This window comes from Drosophila takahashii, chromosome 3R (assembly GCF_030179915.1).
Source record: "Drosophila takahashii strain IR98-3 E-12201 chromosome 3R, DtakHiC1v2, whole genome shotgun sequence".
Classification (NCBI taxonomy): Eukaryota; Metazoa; Arthropoda; class Insecta; order Diptera; family Drosophilidae; genus Drosophila; species Drosophila takahashii.
The window spans coordinates 37,354,467-37,378,884 of NC_091681.1; the positions used below are offsets into that span (position 1 = coordinate 37,354,467).

General features: G+C 42.0%; 1 protein-coding gene across 4 annotated transcripts; it reads left to right on the forward strand.

Annotated features, from left to right (window-relative positions):
• LOC108056273 (diacylglycerol kinase theta) lies at nt 1–24,267 on the forward strand. Of its 4 annotated transcripts, none has more exons than XM_070217291.1 (18): nt 1–62; nt 2,684–3,544; nt 11,004–11,083; nt 11,145–11,247; nt 11,637–11,743; nt 11,804–11,888; nt 11,949–12,149; nt 12,902–14,407; nt 15,161–15,439; nt 15,510–15,939; nt 16,007–16,328; nt 16,390–16,619; nt 16,682–16,830; nt 17,318–17,593; nt 18,340–18,625; nt 18,863–19,019; nt 19,087–19,194; nt 20,254–24,267. In XM_070217291.1, the coding sequence occupies exons 2-18, from the start codon at nt 3,433–3,435 to the stop codon at nt 20,491–20,493; spliced, it is 4,671 nt and encodes a 1,556-aa protein (XP_070073392.1). In that variant the 5' UTR covers nt 1–62; nt 2,684–3,432; the 3' UTR covers nt 20,494–24,267. The 4 variants fall into 4 exon arrangements, with proteins under 4 accessions (XP_070073392.1, XP_070073393.1, XP_070073394.1 ...); XM_070217292.1 differs by having other exon boundaries at nt 13,112–14,407; XM_070217293.1 differs by lacking the exon at nt 12,902–14,407.
• Nucleotides 24,268–24,418: the final 151 nt, after the last annotated feature.

The following is a 24,418-nucleotide window of genomic DNA, read 5'->3' on the forward strand; positions in this document are numbered from 1 at the left end:
CCGTCCGCAGAGCGCACCATCGTTTTCAGCGGAGCACACACAGCAGCTAGGTGTGCTCTTCCGTACGTAACGGTTGCGGATTTTCATTTTCACTACTGGATCCCCATTTCCACACACAGCCAGCCACACAGGAAAATTCTCACACACTCGCAGGCCACAAAAAAGTGCACAAAATTCGTAGAAAAACCGTGGAAAGTCCGTGGAAAAACCCTTGAAAAACTCGGTCAAATCGCAAAAACTCTGATTGTGCGTTAAAAATTTTCCATCCGGGAGACGGCGAAAAGTCTGAAGTGCGGGGAAAAGAAGGAAAATCCATTGCCAATAGAAAAAAGAAATAGAAAAGCAGCAGCAGCAGCAGTGTGAAAATCGAATGTGCAAAATTTTGCAGCTTCAAAAATGTATGGTACATAAAATTTCTCTCTCCAAAATCGCGAGTGTATGTGTGCGCGTGAAAATTACGTTGTCATATGTGTGCCAAGTGATGAATTTTCCAGGCCCGATTTTCCACAAAGCAGCCAAGGCGAGCCTTAACAAATTAACTCCTTCGAGTGATTAGCAATGAAAAAGAAAAGACAAGGCCACACGCACACAGCAAAGCGATACCTTATATATATATGCAATATATATACCATATATCGTATATAGATATATATGTGTGTGTGTGGTGGCAAGGAATCAAGCCGCGCCAGCAAAAGAAAGAAAGAAAAAAATTCTCTATCTATTGCGATTTGCTCATGCGGCCCGAAAAGAGCGAAGCGCGCAGCATTGGGTGGGAAAGTGGGTGGCAAGTCCAGAGGGGGGCGGCAGTGGGCGGGGTGGGCGCCACCATGGCCCCAGTGGGTGCGAAGTAGGGCTGCTTTGTCTACAGTTGTAGAGTGTGTGTATACACAGCCTCTGAAATCCATATATCTCGTTTTTTTTGGCCCCCCATTAGCATCCATAATTTTGAGTATTTTTCTTTTTGCTGTTCTCCCAGCCCCAGTCCAAAACAAAACACAAATTTCCCGAAAGAAAAGCAAAGCCGCAAAGTTTTCATCACTCCCCCACCCAGAAAAAACCCCTCTCATCGTGCATCGTTCATCATTCATCGCGTTTGTATTTGTTGCAAAAATATTGCTCGTTGTGATTTATCCTTAAACTTGGCCACTCCGTCGTGGTGGAGTTGATTTCGAGCGGTGTGGTGGGTTGGTGGGCTAGGGAGTGCGCATGTCGCCAGGACATCGCCTGGTGGCCAGGATATATGGACTCGGGAAACGGGTCCTGGACATTCCACGTCGTCAGGCTGGCTCCTCACTCACAGTTGCGGCCCGAATAATAGTACTACTGCCAAGTCCAAGTTCAAAACATTCTGCAGAAGTTCTCACAACAACTTTGCTTTTTTAAAACCCCCATTTATACTAAATACCTCCGCTGAATGGGCTATTATTTAGCGGTTTAAGTTTAAAAGTTCTTCATATTTTGAGGGGAAAATAAAACCCCTTACCCTCGTTCTATAAATCTAATATCCATCGAATCATCATTTCTATACCACTTGTTAAGATTCTCTTTAGATAAAAAGGTTTGAGTTAAGATCGGTATATTTTAGATAAAATATAAAATTAAAATATTAAATTCAATTGTACTTAAATCTTAGTCAGCTGAGACCATAAAACCCTTCCTAATTTCATGGAAAATCAATGTTCAAATCATGTTAAGTGATACACACTATTTAAGGACCAAGATCCTTACGCTCGAGGGCTATTATGACGACCTTAACTTTTCATATACACACAATGTGGATTTGTGTGCTTTCCGTTAGCTATCGTTTATTGTCATCAAGTTGAAAACTTCAAGGGTCGTTACCTTTGTTTCCGTCTATTATTAGGACCTGTATGATATAATATTTGACTGGATTGTCCTTGGCCATACCCGCTGGCTGGCAGTGGGCGGCTTTGCCTGAGGGGTGTTTTAGGGGCTGGGAAAGTGGGGTGGCGGTGGTAATTGGTTCATCACAGAACATGTTGCATACTTGAGGGCGACGCGGCTATGGAAATTAATAGAATCGCGTTGGGGAAACTGAAGCAATGCAGTTCGCTCCTGCTCTTTCTCTCTCCACCTCTCCGTCTCTCTCTTTTTAGCTCCCTCTTTCTCTTTTCCCCAGCCGCACACGCTGTTGATATCATATTTTTGCCACTTCTATTATTATATTGATGTCTACTACTTTTTTATGGTGCTCCAAGAATACTGGGAACTTTTTTAGCCAACTCACCACGCATGACGAGTGCTTTCTCTCTCGCGCAGCTCTCTCTTCTTCTTTCTCTCTAGCTTTTCCCTGTGGAAACTCCACCTCTTGTGGATTTTATTATCGGGAAACGTTTTCCTTTCCTCTTTTTTTTGTGTTGTATTTTTGGGGGGTGCGGCGCCCACGTATCAGCGCAGGAAAGCGGAAAGTGGAAAAGCTAAGGAAAGAGCGAAGACGAAGAAAAACATTTTCCGAGCTGCTGCTGCTTCTGCTGCTGCGGTCGTTCGTTTTCGGTAGTAGTAAAGTGAAGACCGCCCGCCGAGTGAAGTGTGCCTACGTGTGTGTCCGCGCCTGTGTGCAGTGTGTTATATACAAAGAATACGAAGAATACCTCTCCCAAAATGGCACACATAAATATATGCAGAAAATGTATAATTATTAATCAACCGAATTTTTGTTTAGTGCAGCGCCAGAAATTGTAAATAATTAACAGTAAAAAAAAAAGAAAAACAAAAGAAAAACTCACCACCAAAGAAAAGTTATTAACGAAAACGCTTAACCAAACCAAAGATGCATAAATCTAAATCACAAATCTGATACATAGCCAATATGTATATAGAAACTAGAAGAGTTAAATAATAAAGTTGAAAAAAGAGCGAGGAATTACACCGATCCCGGCAAGCAAATGTCCGGATAAGGGAGCCGCTACCTGACCAATGGATGAAAATGCAGCCGTCGTCGCCGTCACTTTCGCCGTCGTCACTATCGCATCGCTTTTGTCAGCAGCAACAGGAGGAGCAGCAGCAACATTCGGAGAAGCATCTACAGGATCAGAAGGAGCAGTCCCAGCTGGCCGGATACTCGCCCTGCCACGCCCACGCCAATCGAACGCCCTCGGTCTCGGTCGGTACGGCAGAGCTGCCTCAGCTGGCGTCGACGCCCGCAGCGGCAGCAGCGGCCTAAGTGGCCAAACCGAAAGAATCCCACTTCGAAATAGCCCATCTAAACGAGCGATATTGCAGCTGCAACAGCAACATTCGCAGTTACTACAGATTTAACTGCAACTGCAACAGCAACCTCAGAGCACAAGGCATAACGCGCTACATAAGGATTAAGAAATAAGGAAATAAGGCAGCACAAAGGGGCGCAGGATAAACCGGAAGCGGAAGGACAGGCAGGGGCAGGACGGGCAGCGGACACAGGCAAACAAAATGGCGGATGGTGGGCATTCATTCGTGAAGAAGACATTTCATAAGCCAACATACTGTCACCACTGCTCGGATCTCCTCTGGGGCCTCATCCAGCAGGGATATATCTGCGAAGGTGAGTACTGAAATCTAAGACTATTATTCTACTTTTCACTTGGGTTCATGGCGGGGGAGATCACAAGATCAGTAGTAGGAAAGGATCCAACATGTAAAGGTTATAAAGTATCAAGATCACAAGATAAACTTAGTACAGCGTATCATTTTCACCATTAAGTAATGTAAAATTAAGATGGAAGTTAATTGTTTTTAATTTTCTATTTATACATTTTTATTTTAACCATTGAGGATTGTACAATTTATTTTGAATAGTATAATTTTTATTCTCTATTCTCAAAATTACTTTGAAATTCAAAAAAAATGAAAATGGTTACCAAAATTATTGTCGTTAAGGGCGAGAAAAAAATATATGAAAATCGTAAAGCTTTAGTTCAAATATTATACCCACAAAATATATAAAGTATATTTTTTTTAAATTTTGTATTGAATATAATTTTTAAATTGTGTGAAATTATCCATACTTATTTCCCTGTTTTTATCCAATCGTCTTATCTAAATCTTATGCAGTTTTTCTATAAGAGAGAGAAACTTTAATTTCCACATCCAAAGTATTTTTGATTTAAGTGTTTCTTTATGTCAATGTTGGTGCCCTATATTAATTCAAATCAAGTTTAACTTGCAAAGAAATCTAATTTTCAAGCTAACCATATTTTGGTCTTAATCAAATACAAATCTTTTTTGAAAATAATTAATATCAAGTCTCTATAATTTCTTATGAATTGGTGAATGTCCATCAAATCTCGATTCAGTCTCAATGGCCGCAATAGAAATAAGTTGTAATTAATGAGCCTTAAACAGAACCGAGAAAAGGCAACACGCAAATCATTGAACATCTTCAACGCCAGCGGCAGATGTAAAAATACATTTCGTCTAGTTTTGAAAATACTTTTTAAATTGCCATAAACTTGGAATGGAAATGCGGCCGCCGATGATGCCGTTGGTTGGGAGGTTGTAAAAACAAAGACTTGCACAGGCATTACAGGAAAACAGAAATGCAGGCAAAAAAAAGAATAGAATTTTCAAAACAAGAATTAATTATGTGTGACCCCAGTTATTAGGGGATTTAAAATTAGAAAAATCCTTATAGGGAATACAATTTAAAATATAATTCAAAAATTGGTACAAAATACTACAATTAGTGATGGAAATCTCAAGAACTTAAGACATAAAATGATAATCGTAATTGAAAAATATTCTGGCTAAATAATTTGCGTTTTCCCTTGTGCAGCATGATCGGCAGACCCGACGTCATCGCCACATGACCAATGGGTCATCTATAGTTTTGTGTAGATTGTATAGTTTGTATGGTCGGTCGTCCGGCAGAGGCAGCATCCATACAGCCGCATCCACAGTGTGTAGTATATGCTATAGGATGGTATAGGGGCGGCATCATCGGGCTATTTGCGGCCGATAAGTGTGCGCGTTTGAACTTTTCCAAATTGTGCGGCTGTTGGCCGTGTCTGCCGTGACGTGAGCGGAGCGCCAACGACGTCATAGACAGCTTCGATTCGGATTCGCTGTGTATATGTACATATATGTTTTCGGCTATATATGCATTTGCCATTGCCATGGAAATCTATAAAGCACAGAGCACATTTAAGCCAAACCAAAGAAATCGAATAGAATCGAGGCGGGAACCAAAATCAGATTCGGATTCGGAATCCACAAAACGGAGGCATCTGACTCTCCCAATGGGAAGCGTGTTAGGCGCCTCGCCTCGTGATGAATCTTCTCCTCCGCTTTTCCTCTGTTTATTTGTGTAATTTCCTTTTTTTTTTTGGTGGGATTTGTGGCTCTGCTGCTGCCTGTTATTATAATTATCGCGAATCACGCTTGCCATTTTCAGCGGCCTCAGTGTTTATAGTTTTTGGCGAGAGTGCGCGCCTTTTGCCACCTTGCAGATTTCCAGTCTAAACTTCTTAATTGGCAGCATTAGCACAATTAACACACTGATTAGATACAGTGTGGGAATTTTAACCGGAGTCCGTAAATAAGATTTATTTGAGAATTTAATTTTGAAAAGCATACCCTGTATTGTAAAATTGATATTACCAAAATATCGTTTTTACGTTTTCGAGCATATCAAGTCAAAATCGATACCACAAAACGTTGAATCAATCATCGTTTCATATAATTTTTTTTTTGGCTTTAGAAGTTATAAAATTGTATTTAAATTTTAAACATATTTATATAATTTAAAATGTATGCATAATTAAAATTTGGAATAAATAGAAATAAAATTCCAAAAGTATTGTTGGACAACCAATAAGTATATTGATTGATCTTTTAAAGGTCCATGATTTCCACTTGAATTAATTGTAGTTATTTAATATATATGTTTCGAATACTTAAAATCTCTGAATGTTTTTGAATTTCTTATACTCAAAAGAAAGTTATTTATAACCCAAGCTGTTTACATCTTTTTGGTCTTCTTCAGCGAACCATGGCTTGCTGCTCTGTTCACTTTAATGGCTACAGAGCCAAAGATCATAAAAGATATCTCTGAATGAACAAAACCGAGATGCCTTAAATGCACTCATTCGTTTATTCCACCATTTAGCTGGTGAATTTATTGCCCATTCCCGAAATTTCGAATTGTTTTCTTTTTGCACTTGCCTATGACATTTTCAGTGCATTTTCGGCACTGTGTTAATGGCGGGCAAAATATTTATATTATATATATATATTAAGCAGGCATATATGTAAATACTATATGTGCGAAAAATATGTTAAGTGTCTGTTGCATACTCACGGGGGCGTCACGTCACGTATACGCCGCGTTAGCCGAATGGAAATAGTGCACAGAGTGCAGAGGCGTCGCTGAAGCTGAAGTGGGCAGATGATTCAAACTGCCGTCATAATTGAGTTGCATATCTAATTGGATCCCGGATGGAGCTGTAGCTGCAGTCCAACTGAAGCTGCAGCGGCCCACGCAGTTACCCAGAAAAAGACCAGAAATAGAGCTCAGGCTCTCTGATTCTCGAAAGTAGGTCAAATGCGAAATGCACTCTCGTTGCAGAGCAGGCCGCAGGCGAATTTTCAATTGGTTTTCCAGGGGAAGCGGCGAAGGAGGAGGAGGGGATTGCAGCGAAGAGCAGCAGGTGCGCACCCAAATCAAATTGGATGCATGACCTAAGGGAAGGGGTGGGGGATTCGGTTTGGTTTGGAATATCTACAAGCCGGTAACAGAACGCCCCTGAACCAACCCCACTCCACAAACGATCTGGTTCCGAATCTGAATCCGAGTGAGGTGCCCCTGCCGATAGCAGCGAAGGGCTAAAAGTGCGTCATCAATGGCCGCCATGGAAAATGACGACGAAGCCAGCGGAACCGAAAACCAAAACTGGGGTGGATGGGAAGGGAAAGGGGATGGGGTTGGAAGGGGGATTTGCCTTGTTAATTGCCTCGTTGTCGACGCTGTTCATTCATAACCAAAGTGAATGGAGAACAAGGCGAACAGCCACAAAGGGTTACCTATGAAAACGATCAAATAATACACTATATCGGGGATTTTCAATAAAACTTTATAAAGGAAATTTATACCAAGAAACAGAACTGAAATAAACTGTTTTTCAGAAACATGTTTATAAATAGAAGGGGAAGAGTTAGAACTAACCATTAAATATATCAAGTAAAGGGTATTCCAGAAATATGTTTATAAATAGAAATAGAGAAGTTAGAACTAACAATTAAATATCAAGTAAAGGGTATTCCAGAAACATGTTTATAAATATAAATAGAGAAGTTAGAACTAATGATAAAACATAACCAAAGCGCTATACCAGATAATAATTATAACAATTAAATATATTAAGTACAGGACATTCAAGAAACAGGTTTATAAATAGAAATAGAGAAGTTAGAACTAATAATAAAACATAAGTAATGCGTTATAACAGATAATAATTATTTGAACTAAATATTAAATATATTAAGTAACGGGTATTCCAGAAACATGTTTAAAAATAGAAAAAAAAGTTAGAACTAACAATAAAACATAAGTAAAGCGTTATAACAGATACTATTTATTATACAAATATGATATATACCCTCCTTGGATAGAGTATTTCGAAAAGACTTTCGGGGTCGTCAGTTTGGCTGGCACCTCGCACAGAACGGAAAGAAGAGGAGGAGGAGGTGAATCCCAAAGAGCGATAAAGAGGGAGGGCACTGCTGACGTTGCAGGCCAGCCGGAAAAAATCTCCAGTCGAAAGCGCTTCCGACGTTAATGAAATCAAGCCAAGTCCGATTAAATGTCAGTTAAGCAGTGCAGAAGAATGAGAACATATATATAAGGGGGGTGTGCGGTATAAGGATGATAACTTATGTATAGAAAATGCATATATAATTTGACATAAATTTATGCTTTCCTCTCTCTATCTCTCTTTTCAAAAAAAAGTGTCTAAAAATATTTTGCAATTTGCAAGTGAAATAGAAACTGCATTTATTCAATTTTCATTTCAATCAGGAAAAAAGATTGCTATGAAATTGAATTTATTTTTCTAAAATTGCCTGTGTTGTGGGGAAGTGAGAATGGGATAGAGAACCTGACTAAATGTTAATGGATAATATTTAAGAGTTATGAATCATAGAAAGTAAATATGTTTAGATCTTAAAAAATGTTCTTAATACTTTAGAAATTTAGCACTGCTTCATTGGGATATCACATCCACTTTTCTCGCTGTGCAGAGACATTTGGGGAATATGATTTATGCGTGTTTGATATGCGTCATCTAAATGTCTCTTTGCGAATGTGTTTATGTGTATGCTTATTTATTATTAAGCAAGTCTAGCTATTTTTAATTCAAGGGAGTTCTTCTTCCTGCTTTTGGCATTTAGATATTTGTCGCTATGTGTATATGTGTAGTGGGTATAAGTGTGTGTATTTTGGCTACACCACCTCAATTGAATTGTATAACTCTCCTCTTTTTGGGCAAATATCAATTTTAATTGTGCTTCCTCTTCACGCACTACGCATGTCAACTTGTGCGTATTCAATTGTCCCTAACCTCCAACTCCCTCTGCTTCTTCTTCTTGTTCTGTTTCGTCCTTTTTCTCCGTACTTGTTTGTGTGTATTGGTATGTGCTTTAAATTTGGCTTTATGCTGCTCTGCTTCTTCTTGCTCCTCTTCTTCTGCTTCTTGTTTCTCCTTTGTTATTCTTGGTTTTATCGCCTGTGGGCCAAAGGGAAAGCAAAAGGAAAAGTAAAAGTGTGTTGAGTTTCCAAACCAAAATTTCCCCACGCACACAAGGAAAGCATAAGGAAAAGCATTTCGAAAATTTCCCCATGCGTTGGCATCGCTGTTTCTGTTTGTCTGCTTATGCTTATCTACACAAAAAAAAAACGAAGAGAAAGAGAAAAAGGGAGAGAGAGCGAGAGAAAGCACACAAATTTGGTGGTATACATAATGCAGGCATGCAACAAAGTGGAAAATACCTCAAAAAAAGCACACACATTTCAACCGCTGACCCACAGGGCGTATACATGCTCAGCTGTTGCTTCTGCAATTCCACCACCCAATCGCCCAACCACCCACCACCACCCATCGCACGTGCAACAAAACAACAACAGAGTGAAGAAACTGAAGGCAAGCACTCTCGACAGAGCGAGATAGCAAGCTAGCTAGCTGGCAGGTCGAAACTACAGTTATGTTTTGCAACTGCAGCGAGCGTCACGTTTGTCCTTCCTCCATCTCTTTTTCTCACTTGACGACTGCCCCGCTGTTTTATTTATAAAACGGGCCAAAAAACTAAAGCACATTCAACGAGTTCATTCATGACGTCAGCACTGCGCCTCAGGTCAGCGGCCTAGTTTTCAGCTTTCTTCTCTCTACCACCCACCCAAAGCAACCTCCCACCGCCCCCTGTCACTCCCCCCTGCACCCCTGCACACAGACAAACAGATAATTATGCATTTACATACATACAAACGCAGCAAGTGTTTGTTTGTGTACTATAAAACGGCCCGACTTTTGTCTATGTGTAAATACAACTTTTACGGCGGGCTAAAAATAGAACTATGATATCTATGTTAAGTTTGGTGCACACAAAACATATATGTATATTTATGTAGGCATGTTTGTGTAAGGAGAAGAGAGTGCTGTTCATATGAGATTAGGATAGTTAAGATCTTACCAAGGAATTGATTATAAAATTTGAGTTTCGAAAATAACTATAATTTGATATAATAATATTTTACTTTTATGATAAAACTCTTATCATATTTTAAAAAACTCATTATAATATCAGATCCAAAATCATCTAATTTCTGTGTATTCGTAAGGAGCATAGAGTGCTGTTCATATGAGATTAGGATAGTTAAGTATCATACCAAGGAAATTATTCTAAAATACGAGTTCCTAAAATAAATATAACTTAAAATAGGTGTTTGTCATAATATAATAAAAGTTCTATCATATTTCCCAAAAACTTATTATAATATCAGAACCGAAATGATCTAATTTCTTTCTGTGCAACAGGGTTTAGCTTATCACCCGGGTGGAAGGGGGAGGGATAAGGATAGCCAGAGAGTCAGCTAAGCCACGTAAGAGTGAGAGAGGGATATGTAAGCAGTCGGGCTTTGTGCGTGCAGTTATCCTTGTGCCGCCACTGGGCCGTCCCCTGAACCCCCCCCCCCCCTTGTTGCATTACCTTGGCCACTTAGCTCAGAGCTTGCCACTTGCCTCCTCCGCCCCCCGTTTGCCACGCCCCCTTTGGTTGCCCTGCGGGGAACTTCAATGAATGTTCCGTCGTCCGTGAACTCGGCAACTATGAATGGCATGCAGGCTGCCAATGACGCGGTTACTTTGCGGTTGCACGCAGGGGCGGAGCCGGGAGGCAGTCACCAGGGGGCCCATTTAGAACTCAGTTCTCTCAAGGGACTCTAAGCATTCACACTTCAAACTATTTTTAAGATCTTAAGTTTAAAAATAATATTTCTTGAAATAACAGAATTAGATAGCTAGTTTTTATCAAAGAATTATTTTTAACTGCACCCAAAAAAAAAAGTGATATGAAACGATGATCGATTTTACGTTATATGGTATCAATTTTGACTTTATAAGCTCAAAATATATCTTTCTTCCACCCACTCATGTAACTTTGAGCGCTTACTCGCTCTATTTCGAATCTACGAGAGCCAGAAATTTACCATGCGCATATCATTTTAACCGCGAAGTTTCTTTTTGTGTGTAATATTACAAAAAAACGAAATAATTTGTCCACTTTTGTATTTTTAACTCAACTTTAATTTATAACAGAATTAAATGCAGAATCTTTAATGAAATATTTTTCAACAATTTTTTGTATATTCTTTGACAGATATGCGCTGTGGGCATTTAGATGTTCCACTTAGATAAGCACTGGTCATTGTGATCTCATTGAAATAACTTTTGAACTTCCACCGACAACGATTGCATAACCACCTTTCTTCCTTCTCTGCTCTCCACCACTTTCAGTTTGCAACTTTATCATTCACGAACGATGTGTCAGCAGCGTGGTAACGCCCTGTTCCGGCATCGCTCCATGTATTATAAAGGTACGTAGTGCTGCTGCTGCAATTCAGAACGAATATAGCTGTCATGTGTCATTCCGCACAGAATCCCGTTGCCCATTGTTGGTCCGAGCCAACTCATCACAAGAGAAAATTCTGCACAGTCTGCCGTAAGCGATTGGATGAAACGCCAGCGGTGCATTGTTTAGGTAAGTGACATGGGAAAATGTATGAATGTTTCAGTGCCCCCATTCCCTGATAATGGGTTTTCGCAGCAGTCGTGTTCCGTGTCAGTCACTTCTGTTCACCTGCGATCCATTGTTCAAGTCATCAAGCGCATATTGTAGTATATTGAAAGATGTATTGACCTTATAACAGACACGTTTTTATCTTATCTCACTAAAGAACATGGAAAATTGTTGTTAAAGAAAAGTAAAAACTATCAATAAATAGGAACGAATGTTTTTTTTAATAGTAAAACCTTGTATTATGAAATGGTATCTGCAATTGTTACCATAAAAGTATGCTACGATTTACTTTAATTGCTAATTGTTCTTAAGTCATAACTTCGCTTTTCTAATGATATATTTTTCCGCAGTCTGCGAATATTTCGCGCATATTGAGTGCCAAGATTTTGCCGTGCCCGATTGCACCGAGAATGCCACGTATGTGCCGGGCAAGGAGCTGCTTAATGTGAAGCATCAGGTGAGTTAAATCACAGATATTTTTATAAGGATTATTATTTATTATTTAATACCAAAACAGCATCACTGGCGAGAGGGCAATCTTCCATCAACGTCCAAATGCGCTTACTGCAAGAAAACCTGTTGGTCCTCGGAATGTCTCACTGGTAAGTTTATAACTACAGTTTACTATTAGTATTTATTAATTTAATCGCTATATTTAACAGGCTATCGCTGCGAGTGGTGTGGCATGACGACCCATGCCGGATGTCGCGTGTACCTGCCAACCGAATGTAATTTTGGTATTCTACAACCTATCTACTTACCTCCGCACTCAGTCTCGATTCCGCGCACCGAGGTGCCCATCGAGGCCATTATCGGCGTCCAGGTCAAATCGAAGACTACGCTCGTGCGCGACTACTCGTGTCGTAAGTACAAAGTCCTGTTTCGAAAGGATATACAGGAACCCAAATATAATCGTGGTCCCACCAAAACCAACCTCTTAATCAGCCAGTTCCTACACTGACGGGAAATAGTTAACTTTCAGAATATAAAGATAGATCTTCCGAGATCTTGGGGTTAAATTAAATATATATAGGATATGGCTTTTGCATGACCTTACGGAAACATGCTTTTTTGTGTTTAGTTTAAAGTTTAAAAACCTGATCTAAAAATTTTCGTAACATCAAAAATGTAAATTGAAAGCATGATAGAAGTTCTTTTTAAATTTTAAAATATTATATGATCTAAAGAAAACTATCTTTCTTATATATATTTGCTCAGTGTAGGCTGGCGCACTCACCCTCTTTATAGCGATGTAGCAATACTCACCCAAACCCCCCCAAAAAAGTTGCTATCGATGTTGTGTTGTGTGCACACTCCGATCACCCAAAAAAAAAATAAATACGGAAAACAAGAACTCCAACGATCAGACATCACATCGCTCAAGCTCATTCAGATCATGGCAGACCACCACTCTCTCTATCACTCCACCAATCCCACCGATGATTTTCCTCGATTTTCCCTATACTTTTTTGATTTTTGATTTATTTTTCGTTATCTTTTTTTTTCTTTTCTTTTCTCTCTTTTGGGTTTTGTTGAATGGAAAATGCATATATTTGCGTTTTTCGGTTGATTTATGATGTGTGCGTGTCCTTGGGGCAACCGGCACATCCTTCAGCCAGTCCGGATTTGAGCTGCCCGATTGGGGGATCAGCATCAGGATCTGGTCTGGGATCCCTGGCGGGTCTTAACCTGAAGGAGCTGCTCGAGCTCCACAGGCAAAGGCTCGAGCAATCGAAACAACATTTTCTCCTTTCCACGCCGCCCACGCCCACCTCCTGTGGCTCCATCTCGCTCTGCCACTCGCCCACGCCCTCCTCGCTGACAGTCGGTGAGACGAGCAACGAGCAGGATCAGGATGCTCCGGAGGATGAGCCCGAGGAGGAGAACACGGAGCAGGACAGCGCCCTGCAGCTGACCACCACCACCTCCACGTCGAATGTGATGGGCAATCTGCAAAAGTCGCCGTCGGCCAACTCCTCGCTGCACCTGCTCTACACGAATCTCTTCAGGAAGTTGGGTCAGGGCAAGAGGAGGCGGAAAAGGGGCTCCTCGGGTGGAGGAATCTCGCCCAGCGAGGACGAGGACGATGTGGACGGCGGTGTCTGTGATATAAGCGGTGGCGATCTGAGCGATGACTATGACCACTGTGACGTCGCCCTGCGCCGGCGATCCCTGCGCAGTCGGCAGCCGCGGGATGTCAGCGAGACGGACTATCATGGGGATGCCGAGGCGGAGGTGGATGGCGAAACGGCGCCCCGGGAGAGCTGCTACGAAACCTCGGACACTGGTGGCGAACTCACCAACACCGATGACCTCGACAGCAGCCTCAATTTGATTAGCAACCTTAGCTATAATAGTAGTAATAACAGCAATGCCTCAGGAAGAGGAGGTGCCACCACCACTGCCCCGGTTAAATCCGGACACGCCTTAAGCGTCCAGCAAGCCAGCAAGACTGGGGCCCTGGCCCAAACCCACAACCAAAGCCAAATCAAGCCCAAACCCAAGCACATACTCATGCCCAAGCACAAGGGTCAGCAGGGCAGCAAGGGAGGATCCCTGAGCTCCCCGCTTTCGAACTCCAACTCCAGTGACTGCTCCTCGGCCTCGCCCTCCGCCCCTGCGACGCTGCTGCAGCTGTCGCCGGTGGGCAGGAGCAAGTCCTTCCAGGAGTCGGCGGCCATAACGGCCGTTTCGCGGTACAAGAAGTACGGAAGAGGTCTCTTCCAGCGCAGACGCTCGAAGAGATCGCCCAAGAATGTAGCAGCGGGAGCAGCGGCGGCTGGGAAGAGCAACTACAGCTTGGACAGGCTGTCGCAGAACATCGAGATCACCATCCAGGATGAGGATGGTAATTATCAGCCCTACGATGACAACTACCATATGCTCGGGCGCCATCGACTGGACGCCACCGATGTGGACGACGATGTGGGCTTCGAGGATCTCTACGGCGGCGGCAGTGATGATCTCGCCGCCTTTGCCGGCGACATCAGCGATGGAGGGGCCAGCAGTCGTTCGAGGGCCAGCGATGCCAGCGATGGCCATGTCCTCGGCAGACTGCTCCGCCAGGTGCGGCAAGGCCTCTCCGTCGGCTGGCGCAAGCCGCGCTACCAGAAGCGCAGAGGTGACTAGCCCATCCAAACCGTATTCCTTCTCTTTCTCTCTCTTTTTGTGTCCTTGTCCCTGCTAACAGGATCTGGGTTTCGGTCTCTAACCACTCTCTGTTTTGGTTTTGCTTTTGGTTACCCCGTTACCTCGTTACCCCGTTTTTCGTTGAAGCCACCAAGCCATAACCCACTAATCGCTAACCATCGAACCACTAATCATCTGCACCATTCCGCCCCACATTGCAAATTGCCACTAATCATTAACACCGACATAACTGCATGAAAAGTAATCGGAAAAATAGGTATTGAATAGGATATATCAGTTGATTTTTTGATAGTAGTTGGCAGAGCAGCGGTAGAGCAAATATGTAAAGTATTGACTGCTTGCACTGCTTGTTGTGGCAAACACTGTAGAAAAGCAATAGAAATCAATTTTTATACTAGTATTTAAATTGGAACTAAAAGAAAAAGGCATAAAGCATCCAAAAAAGACTCTAATCCTTTTTTGATGCGTATTTTTCTTAGTTTAACCGTATCTAACTTCAGGACCACGGACTGCTTGCACTGCTTCGTTTGGTTACCACTGTAGTAACTAAATGATGAAGGCATAAAGCATCCAAAAAAGACTCTAATCCGTTTTGAATACCTATTTTTCCGAGTGTAACTAAGTATCTAACACCAGGCTGAGGCCGCTTTTGTTGCTACTAAACTCTGAGTGTACCAGTGAGGTTCTGTCCAAGTAGTAACCTTCTTTTCTGTGATCCCCTCAGCACGCAGCATATCCGAGGAGTTCAGCAGCGGCGACACACCCCGTTTCAAGGACGATGAGTCGGCCAGCAAGACCGAATCAGGACATGGACCCACCAGCAGTGGTGGTGGTGGTGCTGGAGGCAGCGGAGCAGGAGGCTCATCCGCGGCTGGTGCCTCGGCATCGGCAGCGGGTGGCTCATCGGGACACTATAGGCCCGATTCCGGTTCCGGCCACAAGTCGGATAAGTCGGAGAAGGATCGCGAGAAGAAGGAGAAGGAGCGCGAGGAAAAGGATATAGGTAAGTCTAGAAAAAGGGAAAAGTTCAAGGATCACCTCATAAAATCCCATTATCTATCTACCCCCCACAGAGATGATCAAGGTGTTCGATGGCAACAACTCATTCCGACGCCAGCAGTACCGGGTGATCATCGTGCAGCGCACCTATACTTTGGAGCAGCTGCTGACCACCGCCCTGCGGGCATTCCACATTACGCGCGACCCGCAGGCCTTCTACCTGACCGACTTGTACGCCCCGGCCGGCATGGAGGACACACCCATGCTGGATCCCACGCCCGTGCTCAGCCTGACCCATCTGGAGGGAAAGAGGCCGGCCATTTACCTCCGGTTCCACGACCGCGATCGCGGCCATGTGCGCGTCTATCCCGGCAAGCTGCAGTGCTCGATGCTGGAGGATCCCTATGTCAGTGTTCCTGTAGATAATAGCACAGTTATTAAGGATTTGATACGCGACGCTTTGGATAAGTTTGGTCTGCAGGATAACCAGATACAGGACTACAGGTGGGTGTTTACCACTTAGGAAAGTTTAAGATCTATTTAATCTAACCCCAAATGTAATCCCCTCCAGGTGCTCGGAAGTGCTGCTCGATCGCGGCGTCACCGAACGCATCTTGTCGTGGAACGAAAGGCCCTGGGATATTATGAAGCAGCTGGGCAAGGACTCGATTCGCCAAATGGAGCTCATGCGGTTCTACATGCAGCACAAGCAGGATCCACATGGTCCCAATATTGCCCTGTTTGTGGGCAATCTGCCCACGGGTCTCTCGCAGCGAAACTACGAGCAGATTCTCAACAAGTACGTAACGGACGAGAACAAGTTCATCAGCATTGGACCCATCTACTACGAGTATGGCTCCGTGGTGCTCACCTTCGAGGACTCCATGAAGGCGGTGGGTGTCTTAGAATTAGTATAATAACTTTAAAAGAAAATTAAATATATTTTACTGACAGGTTCGCGCCTTCTACAATCTACGCGAGACGATCATCGAGGACAAGAAGCTGCTGGTTTTGCTCCTGCCGAACATTGAGCCCAGCATGGTGCCCTCGGATGTGAGGCCACTGCTGGTCTTCGTCAATGTCAAATCCGGTGGCTGCCAGGGATTGGAGCTGATCTCCAGCTTCAGGAAACTTCTGAATCCCTACCAGGTCTTCGATCTGGACAATGGCGGTCCTCTACCAGGGTATGTCTTATTATCAAGGATATTTATCTGTTCCTAACTAATCTATTATACCTTGCTCTTAGCTTGTATGTTTTCCGACAAATAACCAACTATAAGATCTTGGTTTGCGGCGGTGATGGCACCATTGGTTGGGTGCTGCAGTGCCTGGACAATGTGGGCCAGGACTCGGAGTGCTCCAGCCCACCTTGCGCCATAGTTCCCCTGGGAACTGGTAAGTAAAGAAGTATATCTTCGAAAATCATATATACTATATACCATGGTCATTAGTGGTTCCTCTTGGTCTGAAGAATTCGCGTTCTCGTTAAGTTGAAGAATTACTGTGTATAAGTACAAATTGGAACCTTTAAAATTCCAACAAAAAAAACTTAAGACTTATATATTTTCGATCACTAAATAAAAGTTATTTAATGATTTTTTTAGTAAAAGTCTTTTCATAAGAGTTATCTTGACTTTTATTTTTTCAGTCAAAGAATAACAGTTTTTTTTAACTTTTTTAAGTCTGAAATAACAGTTACTTCAGTTACTTATAAATAAAAGGTGTTGAATAAGGATTAATCGATGATTTTTAAACTAAAACTTATAACTGTTACCGTCCCTGTTTAAAACTAGAATATTTAATATCAAATTATCTATAGTTTATAAACAACTAGTTAATTGTAATATAATCTATTATTTTTCACCATCCCTACCTTATATAGGCAACGATTTGGCTCGCGTTTTGTGCTGGGGCTCCGGTTACACCGGCGGTGAGGATCCGCTCAATCTGCTGCGCGACGTCATCGAGGCGGAGGAGATTCGGCTCGACCGCTGGACGGTTGTCTTCCATCCGGAGGACAAGCCGGAGGAGCCGGCCATGAAGGCGCCCTCGCAAACAACCGGTAAGAAGAAGAAGGCACACCAAGCACACCTATCGCAATCGCAACAAACCAATCAGCATCATCAATTACCGGCTCTGACATCGAGTGATATATCAGGTCATTTGGTGTTTTCAAAACTTCGTTCGTGTGTTCTTTCTCTACGTTACATACTCGTAAACCCTAAACGTCTAGTGTCTAACCCCACAGATTCCAAATCCGAAACCGAAACCGATCCAGTCCCATTCCCAAAACGTTTCCTTTGTGTTGTAATTAAACTCTTTGCTTTGACTTAATCCCAATCCGGCTGTAATATATCGCTGGTTCCAAGCAAAACCACTATATGATATCGAAAACAAAACTGTACAAATGTAGATATTGTAGAGATTGAAAACAATCTATGAATATCTTAAAGAAAATATAACGTAGTTGATTTTTTTTAGCTCTCTTTAAAGCTTAATACCTACATAACCAAGTCCAAAAAGACAGCTCTTTAAGATATAGAAGATACTTGTAAATTAACTATAGATAGCCTTTAATTTGTACAAACAAATGGACATCCCCAAGATATCCCCAAACACCCCTTATATATATGGTATCTGATGATAAATGCTGTTTAGTTTCGATGTGTAAAGATATCCCCATGAGGATTTGCATGTCCAAAAACCCACCGAAGAGGTAAGGTAAACACCGATAAGTCCAGACACCGAAAGGTTCTACCAGTTGTACTTGGGTAAATTAACCAGTGGATGCAATCCAACTCGATGTTGTCAGTTCAATATATTTGGTGTCATGTGTGTCTCGATGTCTGTTAGCCAAAATCACAGAAATCGTATAATACTAACCGATCTTGGTGTTCCATCTAGGTGGAGCCCAAAACGAGGATAACTCTCAGATCTTCGTGATGAACAACTATTTTGGCATTGGCATCGATGCCGATCTCTGTCTGGACTTCCACAATGCGCGTGAGGAGAATCCCAATCAGTTCAACTCGCGGCTGCGCAACAAGGGCTACTACGTGAAGATGGGTCTGCGCAAGATCGTGGGTCGCAAGGCTGTCAAGGATCTGCAGAAGGAGCTGCGCCTGGAGGTCGATGGCAAGATTGTCGATTTGCCACCCGTCGATGGGATAATCATCTTGAATATTTTGAGGTGAGCTAAGGGATTTCTATCCTATAAATCAGTGTGTGAGCGACAGAGAAATTGTACTTTAAATCAGAAGTGGCCAGCAAAACAGCGTGAGGTTTTTCTGCTCTACAGCGTACGTGAGCGTCGAAACGCTAGCAGCGCAGCGGTAGAGAAATGGCCTATTTCGTGCCACCACTGCCTTAAATATATCTAGAAATATAGTAGTAAAACCTTACTTAATAACCTAATTCCTTTTTCCAGCTGGGGCAGCGGAGCCAATCCCTGGGGTCCTGACAAGGACGACCAGTTCTCCACCCCCAATCACTACGATGGAATGCTGGAGGTGGTCGGCGTCACTGGCGTGGTTCACTTGGGTCAAATCCAATCCGGAATTCGTACAGCTATGCGTATAGCTCAGGTAAGGATCAAAAGTTTATAATAATAACTTATAACCATAATAATGTATAATAATCTTTAAATCACAGGGCGGTCATATCAAGATACACTTGAATACCGATATGCCCGTGCAGGTGGATGGTGAACCCTGGATCCAGAGTCCCGGCGATGTGGTCGTTCTCAAGTCGGCCCTTAAGGTAAGTGACTCCTTTTGGATTATCAGATTTCCCTGCATGTATCTGATTTCCCTTTGTTCTATGGCATGCTTGCTTCTTAAAATTAGCCTCATTTCATGTTTAAATCTACACCTGAACAAAAAACTCAGCTTATTTCTGAAAAAGAGTGCTTTTCCTACCTTTATTGTTTAATATTTCGAGGACAACACCTTTGGTTTAACCATCTCTCGGTTTTTATTTCTATTGTTACACCCTTTAACATCAAATTACCAAAAATATATTCACAGGACATACATGACAGTTTAAATTTAGACTTAAGTCATACTTAGGCACAACCGAAAAAACCGCAATTAGGACATAATATTAGGAATGCCTGACGTTTTATTTTCATTAGAGTAATGAAGATGAAAAGTATTTGTTAATAATTAAAACCAGATGACAATCGGTTGGATTTTCTATAAAATAAAACGGTTATTAACAACAATAATCGGATATAAAGATATTAATTAGGAGTCATAAATATGTAAAATATTTAGAAATTGCGTGTAAATAAATTATGGCTTTCATTTTAAAGAGTGTTATTATTTATTCTTAAAAAAAAGAATTTTCAAAAAAAAATTTAAAATAAAATACCACATCCTTTTTTCTTGAAGTTAATTTAAAATGACTTTCAAACCGAAAACCCAAATCGATTGTCATCAAGTCAAAACCCAAATAACATTTTGTCTGCGTGTGCGTTGGAAATGCGTGTTTGTATGTTAAATTTGTAATTTGTCCCCTGGTAAATCCCGCCCGATGTGTCGTAATTAATTAATAGAGCACACACACCACTTGAAAACACCCCGAGCCACCCCCTAACCATGTAAAATAGCCATGTTTTTTCTGCATTTTTCATTTGTTGATGGCAGATTAAAAATATAAAAAAATTAACAAATAAAAAAACTTAAAAAAAAAACTAATGAAATCGGCAAAAGAACAAAACTATGTAGAGTTCTAAAATGTTTCTCTGTTTGATGTGCGTGTGCCTGTGTGTGTATGTCGGATTTGACAATGTGTGTGTTTTATACGCTATATATTTAGGCCACCATGCTGAAGAAAACGAAGAGTAAGCGCCGCCTCACGGAGCCGCATATTTCGCCGGCGGTTCTGAGTCTTTCGGTGGCTCAACAGGGATCCTTATCGCAATCGGGATCCCCGCAGTCCCAGTCGCAACAGCAACTGCAACAGCAGCAGCAACAACAGCAGCAACAGCTGGCCGAGAATGGGGAGAAGGAGAAGGAGGCTTCGATGGCTCCACCTGCCGGCTTTGGCAGCACCTAGAGCTTGGCTACCGGCCTGCGATATTGGTTCTCCTGTTTCAATCCATAAACAAACCAGATAGCCAAATAGCCAGATAATCCTAGATAACCCTATATAACCCACATAACAGATCAAATCAGATCAGATCAGCAGAGATAAAGGCCAATTGTAATCGCAAATCGAATATTTAAACAAGAGCAAAACTCCAATGCGCAAGCAAATAAAACTTAATCTTCCAGAAGCGAGAGAAATAGCATTAACAAAAGTCAAAAAATAAGAAAAAAGAAAGTAAAAAGTAAAAACTAAACAAAAATAGCTGTAAATAAAAGTAAAAGTGCTGGCAAGCTCTAGATACTTTGAACCACCACCCAAGAACACCAAGAACACCACCCACCAACCAAATAACCACCCACTGCACCAGAAGAACTGTGACCACCGCTATTGAACTTGAACTTAGCCAACTGAAGCCACCACTATCCACCTCAGTACACCAAAAACACCAATTACACCACACACCACAGCGCCTAGAAGTTGTCTACAATATTTTCTTAATAATTTTTATGCGATAATTTGATTTGATTTTCCGCCTTGGAGGTTCGAATTTGAATAAATTTGATTCCATTTCCGTTTCCGTTTCTGTTCCGTTTTCAAATGCAAGCTTTCTCGTAATCCATCCATTCAGTAATCGAAATATGTATAACCGACAAAACCATTTAGTTGATTGAGTTCCGTTGCATTTTGCCTGATTTCTCAGCTAGCTTTTTTGAAGCACTTATAACAAACTCAATCTAAGCTAAGGCAAACGAAATTGATTTCCTTTACGTTAACGCTCTATTTTCTTACTCTCTTTTTCTCTCCAATGAAAAAAAAAAAACACACGAAAATCACACGAATACAAATGAAACAACTCTGTGAAAACGAACATTTTAATCTAACTAATGCACTGGACGCTTTGCCTCTTTCCCTAATATCTCTCTAAATAATATGGTTAAAAATCCGAAATTATCAATGTTGAACGCAGGCCACCATGTTGAAAAAGAACAAGCTGAAAATGAAACGGCGGAACACGGAACCCACCATGATGGTGGCCGGCTCGGCCACCCCCCAGCTGTCCTTGGCCCTGCCGCCCAGCGTGGGCGAGGTGGGCGTGGCCGGGGAGGGCGCCGAGGGCGACGGCGGTACGAACAACACGGATTTCTGAATATGGTACAGCGAGCGTCTGATTTAACGTGCTAATTCCAGCGCACTCCACACCACCCCACCCCCTCAGACACCCACCCACGATAAGCCCACCACCCGATCCCCCACCCGACAGCAAGAACCAAGAAAAAAACAGAAACCAAAGCAGCAAAACGGAGCAGGAGCAGAAGAAGGAGAAGCCACTAGCCAACTCAGCAGTCCATAGTCCACACACACGATAGAGCTTGAAAGTTATCGATATTTTCGATATTTTGACAATATCAATTCGATAATATCGATTAAATATTGAGAAATAGAAAACTATCAATATTTTTCAAGCTCTATTTCACACTCTAAAAACCAAAAAGCAAAACCAAAGAGCAGGCAACTCGAAAATCAAAAGCTGTAATCAAAATTACTTGTAAAAAGAGTCTCCAGTCCAAAGAAATAATAATTAGAACGGATTAGATGATCAGTTTAGCAGCTCACCGCCTTTCCATGTCTCTGAAATAAGTACGTTAAACTCAAACAGCTCGAACCAACACTGTCCGCCCAAAAAGACTCTAGATCTAAAAGCAAGATGCGCAAAGGGCAGGCAGAAAACTAATCTATATTCAAATGTTAAACAAGAAACCAGAAACAATAGAGGGTATATAGTGTAAGGAGGAGATTTAATTCAAAACAAAACTCAGCAATAGTCTGGCCAAGTTGTATCAAATTCAAGTTCAATTATGTTCCTTCTCGTTTTGTTCCTATGTAAGCAACAGCAGAAACCGATTAGTGATACCGTTAAACAGAGAGAAGCGCAAGCAGTAGCGAAACAGAAACAGGGAGAATGAAACAGAAACAGAAAAATAAAGCTAAGGCTAGAAGAAACCCAAAAAAAAAAAAAAACAAAAAGTACAAAATTGTTGAAAATTGTTTGTTATAACTAAATGAAAAAACGTGTAAACCGAATTATGACAAAAAAGATGAAAAGAAGAAGAAAATCTATTACCACCTAACGGTAAACAATGTTGCGTTCCAGAAACCAACGAAAACCCAGCCAGGTCAAGATAACAACGTACAGCAGATGCGGGAAAATTTATACGAAACTTTTTTGTTGATAGATCGCTTCGATATTGAAACTTTGGTGAGGGGAAAAAGCTGCAAATTGCATAGTTGGCTACAAACTACTAATTGGGACGAAATAAATTGGAAGCCACACAGGAGAGGGCCTAGCTCGTCCTGTGGGCGCCATTGATTAAAAAACGGAAAACACCTTTGGATTGTGCAATTGGTATGAATTTTCTCCGCTGCTGTGCGTCCACAAAAGAAAAATGTGAAACCACGAGAAAAAAGGAAAATGCATTTTCGAACGTATAGGCATCGCAAGTATTTCACCTGCATTTGTCTGAAAAAAAGATAACAACTTATTTTGGATGTCAAAAATCCGCCTAGAAAAGGAAGAAGAAGAGGACACAAAATCCGAAAACTACAATTTCAACTTTAAAGCGCTTATAAAGAAAACAATTTTTCGAAAGTTTTATAACTAATTTTACATTACTATCTTATGTGAACGACACACTATACACTAGACACCATAGTACCAGAAACAGAGTTGAGGATCCTGGGGATCCTGGGGGCCAGGGAAGGGTCGAGTGCGGATCCCCCGCCTCAGCGGCTATACGCCTGCGCACTCGGTTCATCCCTGGCACACACTACACGAAGCGACGACGCGGTCCAGTTGGGTGCGGGAATAGCCGGATTCGGGATTCCGATTCTCGAACCCGAATAAACCTTTGAGAGCGGGACGCACTCGGCTGCCGACCCGCCGCCCACACAAGGTCACACCGAACCCCAAAAAAAACACACGACCATGAACAGACGAGAGTTTTTCCCGCGCAAGCCATTCTAGACACGCACTGCCATGGAAAAGGTCACGGAAATCGAATGGCAGTGCTCACCAAAATCAAACCAAACCATCCAAGGCCATCATTCCGCTGGCCCCGCCACCCGGAACCGGAAACGGATCTTGGCGGTGGGGTTCTGGGCGGCAGGTCCTGGAAGTTTGAACCTTACATCTATATACTACACACTCTATAAAAAATACACCACCCTTTGCGTTCGGCAAATCACCTCCGGCTGCGATTAAGGGGCTCAGTGCCAGGGGTTAATCGGAGCACACTCGACCGATTTCCGTGACATACGTCTCTGTTTATAAGGCAGAGATCGGAGGACACGCCCTTCGTCAGCCAGGCGATGGCTATGCAATGGATTGAACGAAACATGCGCCAGAGCCAATTTTTATATTTGACCATTACGAAAAAAACCTATGATTTTGCTTTACCATTCGGAACCACTATATCATCCCAGATTGCGTAGCCATCGGCGTCTCCTTTTTATTGGCGATGCGGCGTCGTCATCCGGCCCATCCTCCAGGAGGCCTTCCAAAATTGGCCTTCACTGGATCGATTAGCCCCCAGCAAATTGAATCGCAGCCCGCAGGAGATTTCGTTTTTTATCGCCTCATTTCGTACAAAGAGAAACCGCAACAAGAAAACACTGCACATCGTTTTTTACACCCTTGCGTTATGTTTTTTGAATGTATTTAAAAGAAAAAAAAAAAAACAAAAACCAAATATAAGAAAAACAAAATATGAAAAACACACAAAACACAAACATAGAATGTAAGTTTAAATAATATGCTATTCAAAGAAATCCAAAACATGATTACCCATAAAACAAAAAAAACGCAAAAACTAAAAATACTAATTATAGTACATAC